The 18,411-nt window shown below is 41.6% G+C and overlaps 1 protein-coding gene across 1 annotated transcript in view; it reads left to right on the plus strand.

The window, feature by feature from the left end:
• Positions 1–18,411, plus strand: part of SLC24A3 (solute carrier family 24 member 3) — a 437,684-nt gene that overhangs the window by 14,724 nt on the left and 404,549 nt on the right. The window contains exon 2 of the mRNA XM_006015414.3: positions 14,348–14,485. Coding sequence (XP_006015476.1) covers positions 14,348–14,485 — 138 coding nt within the window. The remainder of the gene's footprint in view (positions 1–14,347; positions 14,486–18,411) is intronic.

The raw sequence follows: 18,411 nt of genomic DNA on the forward strand, positions 1-18,411 counted from the left end.
CAAAGTGGCAGTATGTGTCCCCCAGTTGTCTCTGAGCTATCAGGGAGCTGCTGATTCTTTTGGTTACTTCTGTTTTTAAGAGCACTGCTTCTTGTGGGGTGTCCCAGTGTGCAGCACAGCAGGAACTTGGTGGATTTATGCTGCCTGCATTTGTCATGTGAGAGCACTGGGGCCCTGATTGTAGTCTATCTGTTGGGTACCTCAGTTCACTGAGGTGGCTAAGTGTGATTCTTTTGCATTCAGAGTCCCTGAAAAACAATCAGTGCAAAAGGTGGGTACATTCCCCTCCTCCTCACTTTCTTGAGACTGTCTTAAGGGTCACTGGACAGGATGTTAAAAAAAACAGACATGTTGGTGGATTTTCAAGACTTGAATTAAGTGGAATAGAATTTCTCTTCTGTGACTGTGTCTGCTTAGATCTGTGGTTCTCAGCCTGTTTAGTCTCAATGCACTCCTTGTCAGACTCAAGGCACCCCAAAGATAATCTCAGTTTGTGGTTTGCAATTTTTTTTATCTACGCAAAACTAATATTAGAGCAATTCTTCTGTTGCAAAGAATTCAGAAAGACCACAGACAGGACAGAATGTTTTTAACCTTATGGGTTCCTGTTTGAAATCTCAAGGTTTATTTTGTGAATCATGCTTGCACACCTAACAGTATAAACATTGCATGGTAACCCGCGACACCTTTGAAAGCTTCTCAAAGCCAAAGGCACTGCAACACCCTGGTCGAGGGTCACTGGCTTAGATGCTCAGTAGGTGGAGTAGAATCTGGTTGCGAGTAACAAATGCTTCTGAGATTAATATGACATCAGGTGTTTTTCTTAAAAATCCTACTCGGGTTGTTTTAAAAACAAAGACACCCCTTCAAAAAAGTAAACAAACAAGCAAATAAAAAAATGCAACCCAACCATTGACTTTCAGAACTAAAATAATTTTGATGGCTTAAATATTCCAGTGTTAACCAATTCTTCATGTCTGTTCAGGAAATTGGCTAATTGTTCTCAGAACCCTGAGCCTCTTAATCAGTTCTGTTACTATCACTGTTTGTAAAGGTCCTCTCTTTTTCTCTAGCTTCTTGCTTTGTGCTAATGGGGACAGTATTTGAATAGGACTGACTTCACAGCCATGCAGTCATTTTCTGTAGGATCTCTGGAAAAACTGCGGACATTCAGAAGGCCCCTGGAGCTTGGAGACAGTATTGTGCAGTGCACAGAGATCAGCACAGAGTGAAGAGATCTGAGCTTGATTCTTGACCCTTCTACTGACCTGCACTGTGACCTTGGACAGGTCACTTCAGCACTATGCTTTGGCTTTCCTCCCACTCTCTGTTACTAATAATTAAATTCTAAGGTCTTCAGGGCAGGGACTGTCTCTTACTATGTGTGCGCCCATATAGCCTATGGCAAAATGGAGGCCTTAATTTCAGTTGGGGCCGTCCTGTCTGAATACAACTCACATAATGATGGTGATGGTAACCTAGCAAACTCCTGTCACTGGCCCTTCTTTCCTTTTCCACTTATCTCTCTAGTTTCAGAGATAATGAAGTCTAAGACTGGTTATTCTTCCACGTCAGATACTCTGTTACGTGTTTCCTGTGGGGGACTGCTGTGCGTATGCATTCATGGTTCTGATGGCTGATGATTTTGAAAGAAAACATCCCTCAAATCAGGCTACAGTGAAAGATAATCCATTTATGAAATGCTTATGCAATCCTGATCTCAGATTACCCTGTGAAAATCTAGAGCAGGTCTCAGATTACCCTGTGGAAGAGCAGTGTGTGTGTGTGTGTGTGTGTGTGTGTGTGTGTGTGTGTGTGTGTGTGTGTGTGCACACGCACATGCGCACGCACATCTGTGTTGTGCACACCTACATATGTAAGCTGCCAAAGGGTTCCTTATTAATCACTGCTCACCTATCAGTGCTGGGAGAAATGGACCAATGCCAGTTAATGTGCTAGAGTGGAACAAAGCTAACACTAAGTAGAGAAACAATAACTGTATATGGCGCGATGCTCCAATTAATTTAATGAAGCCCATTATGCTGCGGCAAAGTACTGTTGGCTGTTTTGCTGTACCCCTTCCCCACTCCATCCCCCAGCTTTTTGGCTGTCAGCATATGTGCCTGTGTTTAGTTGTCTCTGTTCAGTCCTCTCCAGGACTAGCTTGCTGTTGTATTTTATTACAGCAGTAGTTATAGAAATGGAGACAGTTTACTGGCCTTCTCCCGCCTCCCCTTTAAAAGAAGATAAAAAGAAAAAAGAATTACAAATGAGAGAAGCAAACCATGTTTAGAAAAGCTGCGCTATTTTCAGCTCCTGCCAGCACTATCTTACAGTTTGCATAGAAAGTAGTTTATTGTGAGTGAGAGCCAAGGATACCTGCCAACACTGGAAAGTCCTTAGTGGTCATGCATTATGTTTTTTAAATGCCACAATGACAAATCAGTCCCTTTTTGTTTGTTTGATTGAGCCCGGCTCTGGTCTGACAGCTCTTCTCTGGCTGAGCTTCTTGCTTTTTCACACTTTTTTTTCTTTTTTCCACTCTAAGGCTTCCCAGCTAGGGGCCAGCTTCCTAGCTAGGGTAAATCATGGTAACTATATTGAAGCTTAGATGCTATTCTTATTTACTTCACATGTCTTTTGATCTTCTTTTTCCTTACTGCTTTTGTTCCAGAACAGAGTCCTAGTATCCACAATCCAAACTAAGTTAACTACAGCAACACAAAAATCAAGATTATGTTTCTGTCTCTTGACTACTCTATCCATTGTCTAGGCCTTGATCTACAAGTACGCTGTCACTGGAAAGGGTGAAAGGTTCGTATGTCAAACATATGACACTAGTAAGACCTCTTTGGGCTTTCAGCGGGTAAAGTGTTAGCGTTAAATTAAAAAGTGTGGCTGCTTTGGGACCTGGTTACTTTGGAGATGACCACTCTCCCTGTGCTCTGATGCTACTGTTTCCATCAGTGGAGGATGCTTCATTGCAAATGAAAGATTGTAGTGCCAAGACGTACTTTTGAGGGCTGTTTAAGTCTAGGAATACCTCCTATGGTCTGTCAGAGCCCAGATCTATTCTACAGTAGGCCAGCTGCAGCCCCTGTGCCTATGGAAATGGGCTGGGAAAAAAACTGAAGGGTACTGGTTCGCCAGAGAAGGGAGAGGAATTCTTTACATAGTGCTGGGTTGTACTTGGTAGCCATGTTGGTCTGAGACAAAAAGACATACAAAAAACTAGAACTCTTGGTTCCAAAATGATACATTTTATTAGACCAACTGGAAAATTGTAAGAAAATTGTTCTTTTCTGCGAACTTTCAGGTTCAAAGTCCCTTCGTCAGGCTCTGGGAAAAGTATAGATGGTACAAGATAGTAAAAAGTCCCCATAGGTAGAAAATAAACTTCATTTTTGCACAGAGGGAGCTGAAGGCAGAGGGCTCCCATCTCTGGGTCCATGAGAGTGAGACTTTTTAACATCTTGTACCATCTATACTTTTCCCAGAGCCTGATGAAGGGACTTTGATCCCAAAAGCTTGCAGAAAAGGACAATTTTCTTGTGATTTTCCAGATGGTCTAATAAAAGGTAGCATTTTGGAACCAGGAATTCTAGTTTTTTGTATGTTTTACATAGTGCTGTGCATTATTGTTGACCTATAGAGTAAGGACCTGAGGAATGTAATGTCCTTCCCTATCTCCTCATTTATTATCTTGTCTTCCCCTTCATTTCTTTGTTGTATCTCCTTGCCAGATTTATACCATGTAATCTCTTTCTGGGACTGGGATTGTGTGTCTGGGACAGTGCCCTGAACACAGGCCCCCAACTGTGACCCTTAAGTCCTGCCCTGTGAGAGGTAACAACCACAGTGGAGTGGTGACATCAGAAACATAGATAAAATGAAGAGCTCGGGCTTTTCCTGTTCTGCACAGAGTTAGTACAGAAGCCTATGACGTCGTGGCCTATGGAATGTAATACTCATTGGTGGGACTTCCTCTGCTCAATAAAGTGCCAGGCAGAATTGAAATGTTTGTCCCCAAATATAAAATCACTCCCATCCCCATCACTGTATCATTTGCTTTTCTTCCCTTTCAAGAAGCTGTTTTCAGTCTAGTGATTATACTGGCTAGATGCATAGTACACCCATGCTCACCAAGCACAAGCTGTGCAGGTGTGTGAGAGAAGAACCCATGACCAATTGGCACAAGTTAGAACAAAGACAGCTGTCATCTCCAAGAGCCTCTAGAGACTTGCAAATATGTTATCAGCTGTTTATATTTGATTTTGGAAATTAGGCTGACTCGAGATGAGTTTGGACACTGGTACACTGCATATTACCTTAAGAAAATAAGGTAAAGCTAGCAAGACAGTCTGATGTATTTCCAGGTTACCTCAAGTATGTAAGCATAGAGCGTGTTTAGGTAACATAAGATACTCTGCCCCAGCTCTTTACTTAGAATTCAAACTGAACTTTTCTCAGCTGTCTGAAGGCATTTGATCGACACTTTCTTTCACTGCATTTCATTTTTGTGACTAAACAGAACAGATCAGCAATTTCAGAAGAGAGCTTGTTCTCACAAGACTGCCACCCCAATTTGGCAGAAGCAAGAGTACTGAGTAAACAAACACTAATACACTATCTGTGTTGTTTAGAGAGTCAAGGCTCTTGGAAATGTGCTGTCTGCATTGTCTTGTTGATATTATGAAGCAGAATGCATACATAAAAACAAGAAAAATGACTTGTGAACGTGGCCAATATCAGTAGGAGCAAGCCAAAAAAGCCCCCGTTGCATCCCAGATTTCAAGACCACATTATCTAATTAGAGTTGATTAGAAAATTGAATTCACAATCTATGGAAATGCTTTGCAGGGCCCCCACCACCTCCAACAATTTCATTCCTCTTTGAAAGGGAAGGAGAAATACTGTGGATCAGAAATTTAAAAAAAAATCTTTATTTGGAAACATTGGAACATTTTTGTATTTTGATGTTGCAACATCATGATATATATGTATAAATTCCATATGTGAGTATACGTACACATACATATTCAGTGAAAATGTAAGTACGAGATGGCTGTGCGTCAGATAAAAATAACCATATTTTATATAAAGTGTGTGTATGTATGTGTGTGTAGATATATATATAAAATTCATTTCTATATATACATTATGAAATTAATTAATATCTTGTATGCTGCTTTGTTTAAATATAAAATGTTCTGATATTTCCTAATTGAAATGGAAAAAGTAGAAATAGTTCTGAAATTTTGCCATTAAATTTCATTGGAATTGACAAATACTTGCAAAACATTTCAAATTTTGATAAACGTATTCTCCAGCAGCAAAATGTTCATTTGAAAATTCTTTGACCTGTTCTAGTCATGATCTTTATAAAGAATCTGGCTTGTTCCCTGCCATCACTGCTGTTGGTTGAGATTATTCTTGTAAGCTATGGCTTGGATCCAGCATGCATTGAAAGTGATGAATCAGGTCTTAATTTAAAGAAATAAGGGTGAAGTCCTTCGCTCAGCAGAAGTTTTGCCTCAGGAAAAACTGAGAAAGGACTGCTAGATTGTTTGTTTGTTTGTTTTTCAGAAATGAGAGGCTGAAAGCATGTCTTGTGAAACCTTGTTTCCTCTGCTTTCCCTCCCCCTGCCACCCACTCCTCCTCATTTGTCTCATAAAACAATATCAGAAAACTACCTTAACAGTCATTCAACTGAAGGGGGGATGCATGCTTACTCCCATGCATGTACGTATGTGTGTATGTTTATACGTATATGTATGCATAGAGCCCTACTGAATTCATGGTGGAAGTGGGCTGCGCAGTGGCTTCTTTAATCTTGTATATTCCTGTGTGTGCCAGCCCTACCGCTTGCTCCTGATTGGCAGGGAGGCCCAAACCATGATTTTAAAAAATGGCACTGTTTTTGCCTCCTGGCCAGTCGGCACCAAGAAGCAGGGCCACCAGGGCCCCTCAGCCAATCAGTATTTGTGGGGGGAGGAGCGTGTGCAGGAAAACCTACAAGATCAAAGGAGCCACTACACAGCCCACTTCCACCATGAATTTGGTAGAGCTGTATGTATGCATTTGTGTGGTGATCTCCCCGTAGGCTTTGGCTTTGCTTTCCCTCCTAAATGATAGGAGAGCAACAACAAAACTCTTTCAGATGCTAAGCAGTCCCTCATGCTTAGTATTGAGAACAGTGCAAAGGGGAGGTAAAATGTTGCCAAACTGAAACCAGCTTTGAGCGGTTGTTGCAAATGGTAGTGCAAGGCAGAAGGGGGCCTTATCTCTCCTGACCCCACCTCTCAGCACTCTACACTTCTTTCCTCCCACTTGTCTTGTCCAACATGTCACATTGGCCTGCTGGGCTACAGACAGACATTCAAAAAGCCAGAGCCTAAATTGATTCTGTTTTTGCCAGTTAGTCTAACCTGGCTAGGCTAAATCAGTTTGTAACTGTACAGACATCTGAGACATGCAGACACATGCCTGCAGTAGCTCAGGCTAGAAGCTAGGGGTGCTAGAGCAGCCCTTTCTTCCTTTTCACAGAGCTAAGCTGAATGGGGTGTGGCCAGACCTGGGCAGGATTAGGGAAGGATTCCCTCTGCTTCCTTGATAACAGAGCATTTATCAGCTCTGTTATCAACTTTTATTACGCTATGAGAAAACAAACAGCCTCTCTCATTAGTTCAAGCTCTTCTTAAACAAAGAAGGAACAGAGGGACATTACCAGCTGAGCTGTTGATTAGCTCCAAAAAGCCTTAAGCTGACACTGCTGTCTGCCACAGCATGGGCCATAGCCAGCATGTGGTCTGATTGCCTTACACAGATACCTCAGCATTAGCTGAGGGGACAGGGGATCCCTGCTTAGCAGGGAGTGGTGAGGGGGATGGGAGAACAGGAGGAAGCCAGACAGACGCTGCTGTGCCTGCGTGTCTCTGCTGGAGCTGCAGCCAGGGAGCAGAGGGGAGGGGCCATCTCTGCTGTGGAGCAGAGCCCTGTCCAGCCTAGAGAGCATGCTGGGATGCTGGGGGAGTCTGGTTTAACTTAAACCAGCAAGGGGTCTGGGACAGACATTGCATAAACCGGTTTGACCCAAATCAGTGAAGTCTGATATTATATTCAATCAGGTTTATCTCAAACTGGTTTCAGTCATTTTCAAACTGGTTTATGTGCACTGAACAGCTGTTCTGTTACAGGCTTAAACCAGTTTCTGATCACTTAAACCGGTTTATATGTAATGTCTGTCCCTAGCCCTGATGTCTAGCTGACAGCTGTGAGCAAGGCCTGGCAGCTGTAGGGGCCCAACAAGTCCCTGATGAAACTAAAGAGAAGCTAGAGAAGTGACTAGGTTTCCTCAAGAGCCCCTTTATTCCTTATACAGATCTTTCTGATTTCCAGAGAACCTTGCTCCCCTGTCCCATCTCCTGAGCCCTCAGAGATGCCCAGTTCTGATGGCCTTCAGGCTGCTAAGGTTTAAACCACATTGACAATCCAGTTCCTCTTTCAGAGATCTGCCAAGACTGGAGCCCAAGTTTCTGTGTTTGCTTCACAACAGCTGATAACAGTGCAACCACAGCAGACCGGATAGACTTCAAGCAGCTTCCTGCTTGCTGTAGGATAAAGCTATGTCAGCAACTGGGGAAATGCAGAATCCAGTGCTTAGGTCTTGCTAGTGATGGCTTTTTTTTTTTTATAGTTCATCATAAAATTCAAAATTAATACATTTTAAAAGCCTGATGTGCTCTCTATTCAGGAGATCGGCTTTTGAAGGGCCAGAACTTTTAAAGAGAGGGTTTCATTTCACTGTTATATATTTATTTCTCCTTGCTTTATAGAGCCAAAACCTTTTCTATACCAGAGTTACCAAGACTAGAATTTGGCTTGTGAATTCTACATTCAACTCTGAAATTGTTTAACCTACTTAAAGTTGGGGAATCTGGGCCAGAGTTTCAACTGGTGTAAACCAAAATAGCTCCGTTGATTTATTAGTATTATTTTTAAAAGGGCCAAATTCTGCTCTTGTCTTCTCTCTTTTAATTCAGCACCAAATGTGATTCTCTTACAGCTCCCTTGCCAAATGGCAAGTTTCCCAAGCTTATTCTGAATGACTTACCTTCAGTTTTCCATTTGGGAAGGTCCAAGTTCTGCAACAAGAAAGCTGTTCTGTACTGTGAGGAGACGGAAGAGATCTGTGACAAGAATTTAGGGGAATAACAATTTTAGAAAGAGACGTGTGTGTGTGTGTGTGTGTGTGTGTGTGTGTGTGTTCCTTTTTTCTTCCTTTCCTTTCCTTTCCCCCCTGCCCCAAAGTCAAGTGCCAACTGTTCAGAAAAAAACCCCCACTTCACTGTGAAAGCAACTTGTATGTGGAATTGAGACTACTTAGCTCAGATTACAAGAGAATGTTTATCATTAAGGAAGAAGCCAGTGCTGGGCTATTATAACTGCCCTTAAAATTCACATGAACTAATGTTTTAGAAATGCAATCCATCTGTTCTTATACATTTTGTTCACAGAGTGAGCATTTGAATTCACTCAAAGGCAAAGTAAAATAGCAAACAGCATGTTTTAAGGGGTATGAAGGGTATGGAATGATGACTAGTTACTACATACGTGCACACTTCAGGGTGATATTTACTTTACCAAAGAAAGTATTCAGTAGATAGAAATGCCAGATCTTAAGATTCCCTTTATCCATCTTATGTGCTATCTGAGGCAGGCAGGGGTCCTTTGGAAGAAATCATCTTGTGATGAACTTAAAGGTTGCGTCATCACCCTGGCAACATGAGTGGCGTTTCTTCAAACAAAGAAATGGCACTCTCATCCTGGTGATTTCTTCCTCTTGAATTTCAAAGACCTGTAGCATACAATTCAGGGGACTTCCAAAAAGGTCCTAATATTTTGTGGAAGACACTAGGCAACTGAAATATAGGAGTGGTAACTGGCTCCCTATAACAGACTGTTTTCTTTAGCTTCAATATCTTCCATTCCCTGTTAAAGACTTGATAGCTCATTTTATCACTCCTCCTCCTCCTCCTCTCACTTTTGTTGCGCCCACATCGTTCTCTCTGAAGAGGTCCGGGCATGACTTCTTCTGGAAGCCGGTGATCATACTGTAGCCCCTGATGCTGAACAGGAAACTGACCTCTATTCTGACTCTCCCATGCAGTGAATCCCCCTTGAAGACTCAAAGCAAAAGACTCTTAGGCTAGAAATAGATGTCATGGAATAAAGTGTATCAGCTCCACTGCAGTGTTGTGGCACAGCTGATCTGCTTCATTGTGCAAAATACATCTCCCCTTGCCCCACCCATTGATAGTGTGGGACAAGGCACAATATGTTCTCCTAGAGGGGCCTGGTCCTGTGAACCCCAGGAATTCCTGTGCAGGATCAGGCCCCTCAAGTCCTGAGAGCACCTGCCCAGTTTTTCCCACATACCCAGACCTGCCTTGGAGATCCCAAGGGTGGGTCTGGGTGAGGAAAGTCTTTCAAAGACCCACTTACAGAGAAGCACCCCAGGAAATCCTGGGGCTCCTCTCAGTAAATAGGGAAAGTTGGAGTTCTCTGCTTATGGAGACATACTCTGGGATTTCCAGGGGTATATCTTTATAATCAAGGAAAGCCCATATGGGCACTGGTGTGGAGGGGTGGAATCACTGGTGACTTGTGCCTCCATGCTCTTAGTGTCTCTGGAAACTTGTTTGGGTAAGCATGGAACTGGGGCTTTTCCCACCTACCCAGACCTGCCACTGGATTCTCTGAGGCAGGTCTGGGTAAGCAGGGAAAAACCTCTTTCTCCACTTACATCCACTTTAGAGATTCTGGGGAAGCAGGTCCTGGTGTGGAGGCATAGGGTGTTGAAAAATTCCTCAGGTTCCATTCCAGGACCCATATGGGCTCTGCCCAGTTCTGGAGACATGCCCCTGGAAATCCCAGGGCATGCCTCTGTTAAGTGGGGCACCCTGACTTTCCCCATCTATGGAAAGGTATCCTAGGATTCCCTGGGCTGCCTCGCTGTACATGGGGAAAGCCAGGCAGGTGTTCTTAGGGTTTGAGGGGCCCTTAAGCCCCTAGAGCACCTGCCAGAGTAGGTGGAGAGTGTGGGCAGCTCAGGCTGTCTGCACTCTTGTACCCCAGACCTAATAGATATATCATTCTGCAATGAAGCAGAAGAATTTATGACTTCCTTTTGTCAGCCCACTGATTTTTTTTTTTTTCTTTTCTTCCCCCTCTCATATGGCACAACAAAGTTTAGGGATGACTATTTGCTCACCATTTGTGCTTCCATAATTTTTTTATGGCTGCACAAATAGGATGTTAAGCGACATCTGTTTCTACCCTTAGTTGGTTAGAAGCATGTTGGTTGGCTGATATACAATTATGTGACTTCTCCAAGTGGGCTGAATGACCTCTCATTGCATCAGTTGGAACACCACTCAGCATAAGCAGGAGAGTAGAGTTGCAATGGCTTGCATGTTCCATGCAAAATCAGAGAGAGAAGTTGTATTTTGTTTTACAGAAGAAGGAAAGATGGATGTATGGGCAGAGAGACATATGATGGAAACTTCCATTTGTTTTCTTTATTACACGTCTGTTTTGTCTTGCAAGTAGCATCTCTTTGTTTCTGCCTACGAAAAGTATATTTGCCCCTCAAAGTTTTAAACTCCATAGGATTCATGCACTTGACATGTGAGCAGGCACTCTAAGCTAATTAGACCAACATGAAATGTGCAGGGCTGAGCAGTGAGGTGCCAAGAATGTTATGGAAAACAGCCAAGTGTTTTTGTTGACATTGCTGAAATAGAACTTCATTTAGCAGTTCCTCCTCTAAGCCAAAGGGAAGTGAGAAGCAGGGAACAAAAGGGGATGGGGTGGGGAGAAGGAAGGAATAGCAACAAAAGCTAATAACAAAATGTTGCCTTTTACCAGGTCAGTCACAATATTTGTGCAGTTGAGAACATCTTGTAATCTGCAAGTGTGAATGATGTATAGACAGAAAGTTTCTTAATCCTGCATTATCTGCTCTTATTCTTTAGTAACTTTGAAGCAATGCTGTTCCACAGATTAGATTTTCTAGAACACTTTCTTTCTTGACCCTCCACCACTCCTCCACTTCCTTGCTGAAAAGTATAAATAAAATAGGTTCTCACTCACGTGGTAATAATGTGTTCCACTAACTTTAGTGACTCACAAAGCAGTCTTACTCCATGGTCCACAGGCCTCAAATGGGCCCTGTAGTCAATACATGTGGCCCCTGGGACTATTACCTGTATAGTGAAATGAACCACATAAAAAACCCTCTGCTATTTTAATGGTATTTGCTGTCCCTATTTGATGTAAGCTGACAATAAGCTGAATATGAGCCAGCAGTGTGGCATTGTTGCCAAGAAGGCTAATGGCATACTGGGCTGCACTGGTAGATGTGTTGCCAGTAGGTCAAAGGAAGGGATTACTCCCCTCTATTCAGTACTGGTGAAGCCACATCTGGAGTACTGTGTTCAGTTTTGGGCTCCCCACTACAGAAAGGATGTGGACAAATTGGAGACAGATCAGCAGAGGGCAACAAAAATGGTTCTGGGGTTGAGGCATATGACTTCTGAGGAGAGGCTGAGGGAACTGTGCTTATTTAGTCTAAAGAGAAGACTGAGGAGGGATTTAATAGCAGCCTTTAACTACCTGAAGGGTGGTTCCAAAGAGGATGGAGCCAGACTGTCCTCAGTGGTGCCAGATGACAGAAGAAGGAGCTATGGTCTCAAGCTGCAGCAAGGGAAGTTTAAGTTAGGTATTAGGAAGAATTTTCTCACTAGGAGGACAGTAAAACATTGGAAAGGTTACCTTGAGAGGTGGTGGAAGCACCATCCTTGGAGGTTTTTAAGACCCGACTAGAAAAAGCTTTGGCTGGGATGACCTAGTTGGGGATGATCCTGCTTTGAGCAGGGGGTTGGACTAGATGACCTCCTGAGGTCCCTTACAACCCTATTTTTCTATGATTCTGTGTAGTCAGACAATAGTTTCAGGAGTAATTATATAACATGCACTACTTTTTAGCAGAGAAATGGAAAGTAAAGATGGACCTGTTTGCTGTGGAGATCGGTAGTGAAAGGTTTGGTCCACATGATGTTTGAAGGGATACATCAATTCCAGTCAAGTCATGAACAACTTGAGAAGTTCTCCACTAGAACAACTTTTGCTAGATGAAGCTCTAGTCCAGTATTTATCCCATCTTCTTGGTGTTGCATGAAGTTGGTGGAAGAGACCCTGATATTTGTAGATATTCCTCATTACTGTGGTAACATCTTAAAGGTGAAGCTGGTTCAAATATTCTTTTGAATTGAGCATTTCCATGATTCGCACCCCCTGAATTCCATAGACTTCACTAGACTTGTATTAGGTATGAATTATGGTAGAATATGGCCTAAGCCATGTGAGAAGCTATTCTTTCATAACAAAGCCTTCAGGGAGTAGAGCAACGATTGTGCAACCCTCTCTGTAAGCCTAGCCTGGTGATTTAAGGCATATGTGTATATTTTGTTAGAACAATTTTAGAATGCACTTAAACTTAGTGGCTGGCCCATCAATGCCATTTAGAGCCATTCTAATGATTTTATTGGGCATTGAACTGGGCCCATAGTGTTGAAATGGTCTGGGTTGAATACTTGAGCTAATATTCCACTCATAAAATACTCATAAAATAAGCGTGGGTAAATTCTCATGGAAGTTTTTTGAAAATGGCCATTGTTGTTTACATATAGATACCACCTGAGAGACTTCCATTTGCTCATGCCTACTGAAATAATGGCAGCCATTACATTTGCCTGTTGCAGTCTTGGGGACAATTAGTTTCCTAGAAAGGGAGAGCTCTTCAAACTGTTATGAAGCATTCTATTTGCTCACAAACCTTCCATCAGGCTAGCCAACTTTGTGTTGCATAGCACTGCAACTGTGAGCACCTTTCACCACAGTTTTAACTATGTCACCTCAGTCAAGTGGCTCACATTCCTAATGTTGTGCATGTATGTATGTGCTTTGTGGATTGGGGCCTTGGTAAACAATAAGTGCCAAGAGTCATCTATTCTTCTTTGTTTGGAATGAAGAAGAGAAATAACTACATTTTAAATTTGTTCTCCCAACAATTATTAAATATCCATGGAATGCAAAGATTTTTGCCAGAAAACTGTTTAAATTTTAAGCCAATCAAGAGTAGATCTAGAAATGGCACAGTGTTCTGCCTGCACCCCCATCCCCTTTCCAGAATGTAGTTTGATGGTTCCAGACACCTGGGTGCACTGTGGAGTCTGCACCATGCTGCGCAAGTGGCAACCAGTAACATTTTTTAAGTTCCCAAGCAGGTAAAAGTCCCTTCCCCACCTATCTGCTTTTGGCACCCTGTCCCTTCTGCTCTGGGCTCAGTGGCACTTTCCCTCCCCTCCCATTTCCTTCCCTTCACCACCTATATCTCTGCACACAGGATGGGTAGACCTGCTCACTGCCACTGTCCCTGAGCTGCTCCTGCTCTGCCAGATCCAGCTGGAGCTGTGGGAGCTGGACTTAGTTGGGGACAGTGGCAGCAGCAGCATGCAGACGGGTTCCCCCTCCCTGTCTGGTCCTCCTTGGGTGTTTCCGGCCAGCCCAGGAATAAGGGCACAGTTGGAAAATCTAGCCATTGTTGCTGTCCCAGGTTTAGTCTGTCTCCCTGTGCAACCACTCCCTGCAGCCCTGACTGAAGCAGAGGGGTTGTGGGTGGGATAGTGGCAGCAGTAGGGAGGTCTCTCCTTCCTGTGCCCAGAGGCATAGGTACAAGGGGAATGGGAAGGGAGGGGCAGTGCCATTGTGTGTGGAAGGGAACAGAGTGGGTGCTAGGGGCAGGTGGGGACAGGAGATTAATACCTGATTTGTGGATTTGAAAAAAGTCCCTGGCTGCGGCTTCCACAGTGTGAAACTAATCCATTTTTTGTTGTTAACTTTGAGCTATGCTCATCCCTGCAACATGTCATGGAGTTGCACCAGGGATGAATCTGGTTCTTGTTAATGGATCCATGTGGGAGACTAATTATAGTTCCAGGTAGTGGATGAATTTAGATGTAGGGATCTAAACTGTCAAGTGATTCTGGGTGCTACAATTTTGAGTTTCATCTTGGGCAAACCTTGAAGGCACCTGGTTTTCCAGAAGGTTTAGAGAACTCATACTTTAGTAGTCAAGGCTCTTTGAAGTGTCCCACATTGAAAATGCAGAAACAGAGTCCTGCTGGTCCCAAAGTCAGAAGTCACTTTCTAAGAGGTTGAGTCATGGTTTGTCTTTTGCTTTTCCCAGAGCAAGACCATTTATCTTGTTCCGTTATCCTCTAGGTTATGATGTCCTGAGTTATACCATGGAAACTAATGACAAGTGGCATGGGAGAAAACTACTTCAAGCAGTTGAGGAGAATGCCACTGAAATTCCAGAGGATGATGAGCATCAGTACATCAAGAACTGCACTGAGCCAGGTAGGAATGAACTGTTTCCCCTCCTCTTGAGGTCACTCCTACATAAATAATGGTCTAGCTACATATGCTCTGTACTACTGCTGCCAAAAGACTTTGGTTGCAAAATACACCCATTTGTTTAGATGCATAAAATGTTTTTATCACGTCGCCAGTACGTGAAAGATTAATGGTGCATCCTTTCAAAGGGAAGGATACTCAGCTACAGAACAAGCCAGTTGTTTGAGGAATGCTAGTAGCTGAATCTTAAGGATCGGTGCAAAGAGCTGAGCACTGAGATTGTAAACAGGATGTTTTGCATGTTTGTTTCATAAATGTGTAGCTCAATCCTTGGTAAAAAGGTCAGGTAACCATGATGATTATCAGCAGGATTACTGGCTGGAAACCTGGTATGTAGTCTTATGCTTAAAAAAATATCTAAAATTGATTTTCAGGGAAGGATTTGACTAAGATGAAGTTCCACTCTTTGAAGGTGCCTTTTATCATATTGTTTGTTTGCTTATTCTAAAAACCTCTATCTGTAAATATAAGGTTATTTCCTTTTACTTTTCTTGAAAAAAATTACTCGCAGCTCTTCACAAAATTTTCGAGTCTAAAAAAAAGTCAAAGTAGGGACACTGTCATTTGTGTTCACTTGAACATGTTTGATGTTTTCTGCATGGAGATGGAAACCATGGTAATAAATCAGTAATGGTGGGAAGGCATAAGATGCTCAAATCTTCTTCCATTAAAAAAATTGATGTTGTCCCCTCAAAGTTATGAAAGAGCTAAGCCATTTTATATGCATCATAGGGCTATATTAGTTACCCAGTTAAGGAAAAGTTCTATTAAATACAGTTCATTTTGTAGCTTTGCGTGCGTGTGTGTGTGTGTGTGTGTGTGTGTGTGTGTGTGTGTGAGAGAGTGTTCCCTTGGTACCTGAATAATGTTTTCACAACAGTTAGATACTAATAATTTATTTTCAAGAGCAAAATTACTACAAAAGTTCTTATTCTATTCTTTCTATAATTATCCTCCCATACAAAGCAGTACTTTCCTTACAAACTCTACCACTGCTCACATAATCTCTTATTTCCATTCTTTCTGAGTGTTGACATTTGTTTTCTTGTCATCATAAACTACTTCCTCTACCTTCATAAAATAAAATTGTCTGTTAGAAAGGCACTGTGTCTGGTGGTTTTGAGGGGAGGGGAGGAGGGAAGGACAGGTGAGAACAATAATTACCTGACTTTATTGCCTCAAAATGGCACAGTTAAGGAGAACTGTGACTATGAGTTGTCATGAATTTACTATGGAATAAGTTGTTTTATGGTAATTATAAAATTAGTGTCACTATCGTATGTAGATTTAATATCAGAAGTTTCCTACTTACGTTTCTGTCCTCTCAGGCATTCCAATGAAGTGAATGGAACTAGATACAGAATGTGAATGTAAAAGTGGGACTTTATATCTTTGCACGAGAAAAGTCAGAAAAATTAGGCCTGAACCTTTTAAACACTATGAGAATTCTCTGTTGATTTCTGTGAGCTTTGGTTAAGGCCCAAAATATTTCAAATTGTGATGTTTTTATTTTCCTGATTATGAAACCAATTAAGAATTTGTTTCTGGATCCTATGACTGGAATGGAGACAGCTAAATGACATAGCCATTCTTTAACATATCTGGTCACTTTTAACAAGAAAACTTTTACCCAACCAACCAAATCTACTTAGATTATGAGGAAGTAGTTTGGCAAGCTCCTTGAAAGATTATTTTATTTATAAGGGTTTTTTATATTCTGTTTCAGGATAGCTATCTGGGTGTATTCATATGGTTTTATAAAACTACTAGCATTAAGTCCTATAAGGTGTAAATATAACAGAAGTAATACTGCAGCTAGCACATCCTAGGAATAAACTAAATTATTTTACCTTCACTCTAAATTTTAACATTTCAAGCTGCCTTTCTTTTAAGGGACATCTGTGATTTTGAAATCAAGCTAATTTAAAAAAAAACAATAGTAGTAGTATCGGGTATTAAACTACTGTAGTTCTATCTGCCAATTTTTGTGGTATTATATTTTCATTTCATATGTTGTTGGCTGGCTGGAGAAACTTCATCAAAATCATAATCCAAGCTATGCTATTCCATTGACATTCAAATACTTCACAATCAAGTCAGTTTTGTCTGGATTTAGCTTTGAAAGAAAGCTCTGATGACATTGAAATATTCTAATTTCATATCTTTATATTTTGATTTTTCATGTTATAATGACTTTTAGTTTCAAAATTTATTTTGAATTATGTTACAGAATAGAATATAAAATATAAAAATCAAACTGAAATATTTTGATCAACTAAAAATAAAAATTTCTTAGAATATTCCTTTGCAAAGATTTTTTTTTTAATTGTTCACTTTTGCTTTAGTTTGAAATTAAGCCAAATTTTAAAGTCTAAAAACCTTCATAAACCAGAGATGAATGAAAGATGCACTTCTGTTTGTTTTGGTTTTCTCTCTTGCTGCTACATTAATTATGACAGAACCAGAGAAACAGGAAAACTGACTTAGGTCCCAATTTTGTAATTGCATCTTTGTGGCTGCAGTGTACCCCCAAATTCATCCCGCTGCAGGATTGTGGTCTAATATGTAACTTCACTCACATGGTTTTACTTACCTGAGTAAAGATAAACAAGTGCATAGGTATTTGCAGGATTTGGACTGAATTAACTGAAGGAAAAGCAGTGAAGTATGTATCCGCATTTTGAGGATTGACGTAAATGCACTGAGGAAACATGGAGGTAACTTATGTTTCCCTGATTTACATGTATTATTGTAGGGAGGGATTAATGTATTTTGGGGGTTTTATTTCATTTTTTAGTTTTAGTGATTTTAGGAATTAGTCACCATAGCAAAGTACTCCTAAAGGAAGTATTAAATGATGACGCAGTAACAACGGCATTATAGGGGCACATGTAGATGCACCCACTGGGAAGAAATGCAGGCACATTTCAGACAAAAGTACAGTATATTCTTAAAATGGAAGTGTCTCTAAGTAATAGAAATCTGCCTGGTTTTTTTGTAGACACTGCTCAAAGAAGTAAAAATGTTTTGTTTTGTTTCTTCTCTAAGGATGCTTCGCAAACTGGTTAAACTTCTTTGTTGGAGCTGGTTTAAAAACAAATCTTCTGAAAGAACAGTATTTTTTCTCCATCAAAAAATGCTGATTTGATGAAACTGACATGTTCCTTAGGAACATGTCAATTCTGTCAAAACGCTTTGCCTTATGTCCTGAACTCTGGCCATCCTGACTTTTGCCATCCCTGCCTACCTAGCAAGCTGCTTTCTAAACTCATGGCTCTTTGGAAGGCTAGGTAACACAAGGAGGCAGGTGGTTCCCTTGCTCGCTGGGTGGCTGTCTCTTGGGGGTGCTCAGCTCCTCAGGTCTTCAGCTGCTGTGGGAGGCATCTGCTGGGGCAGTCATGGAACTGGGTGTCTGAGCATCTGCCTAACTCCCCTGGGTACAGATGGTCACAGGAGGTGTATGCCCAGGAAATTGAATGACCAACAACTTCTGCACTGGTTGTTCAAAACCTGAGGTTTTTCAGAATTTTCCCTTCTGTTTTTTTTGTTTTTTTTTTTTTTTTAAATAAACTTTTTCAATCCCAATTTGGGGTTCCCCTCCTGGCAAAACCAACATTTTCCACAGGAGGGAAGTGCTGTTTTCTAGTCTGTTCTCCCCTTTGAAAAGAACTTCATTTTAACAAAGCTTCCAGTGGCAACTCTCTTAAATACAGGGTTGGTGAGGGGGTGCAATTTCATTTACTTTGTTGTCAGCAATGGTTGTGCTGCATTATCCATTTAAACTCCTGTAATGATATTGGTGAAACAGTTAACTGATAACTCATACCTAGTACCTGCGTGTTGCGACTAATCCCCTCTCCCCTCCTCTT

Source organism: Alligator sinensis, unplaced genomic scaffold, assembly GCF_000455745.1.
Source record: "Alligator sinensis unplaced genomic scaffold, ASM45574v1 scaffold140_1, whole genome shotgun sequence".
Lineage (NCBI taxonomy): Eukaryota > Metazoa > Chordata > Crocodylia > Alligatoridae > Alligator > Alligator sinensis.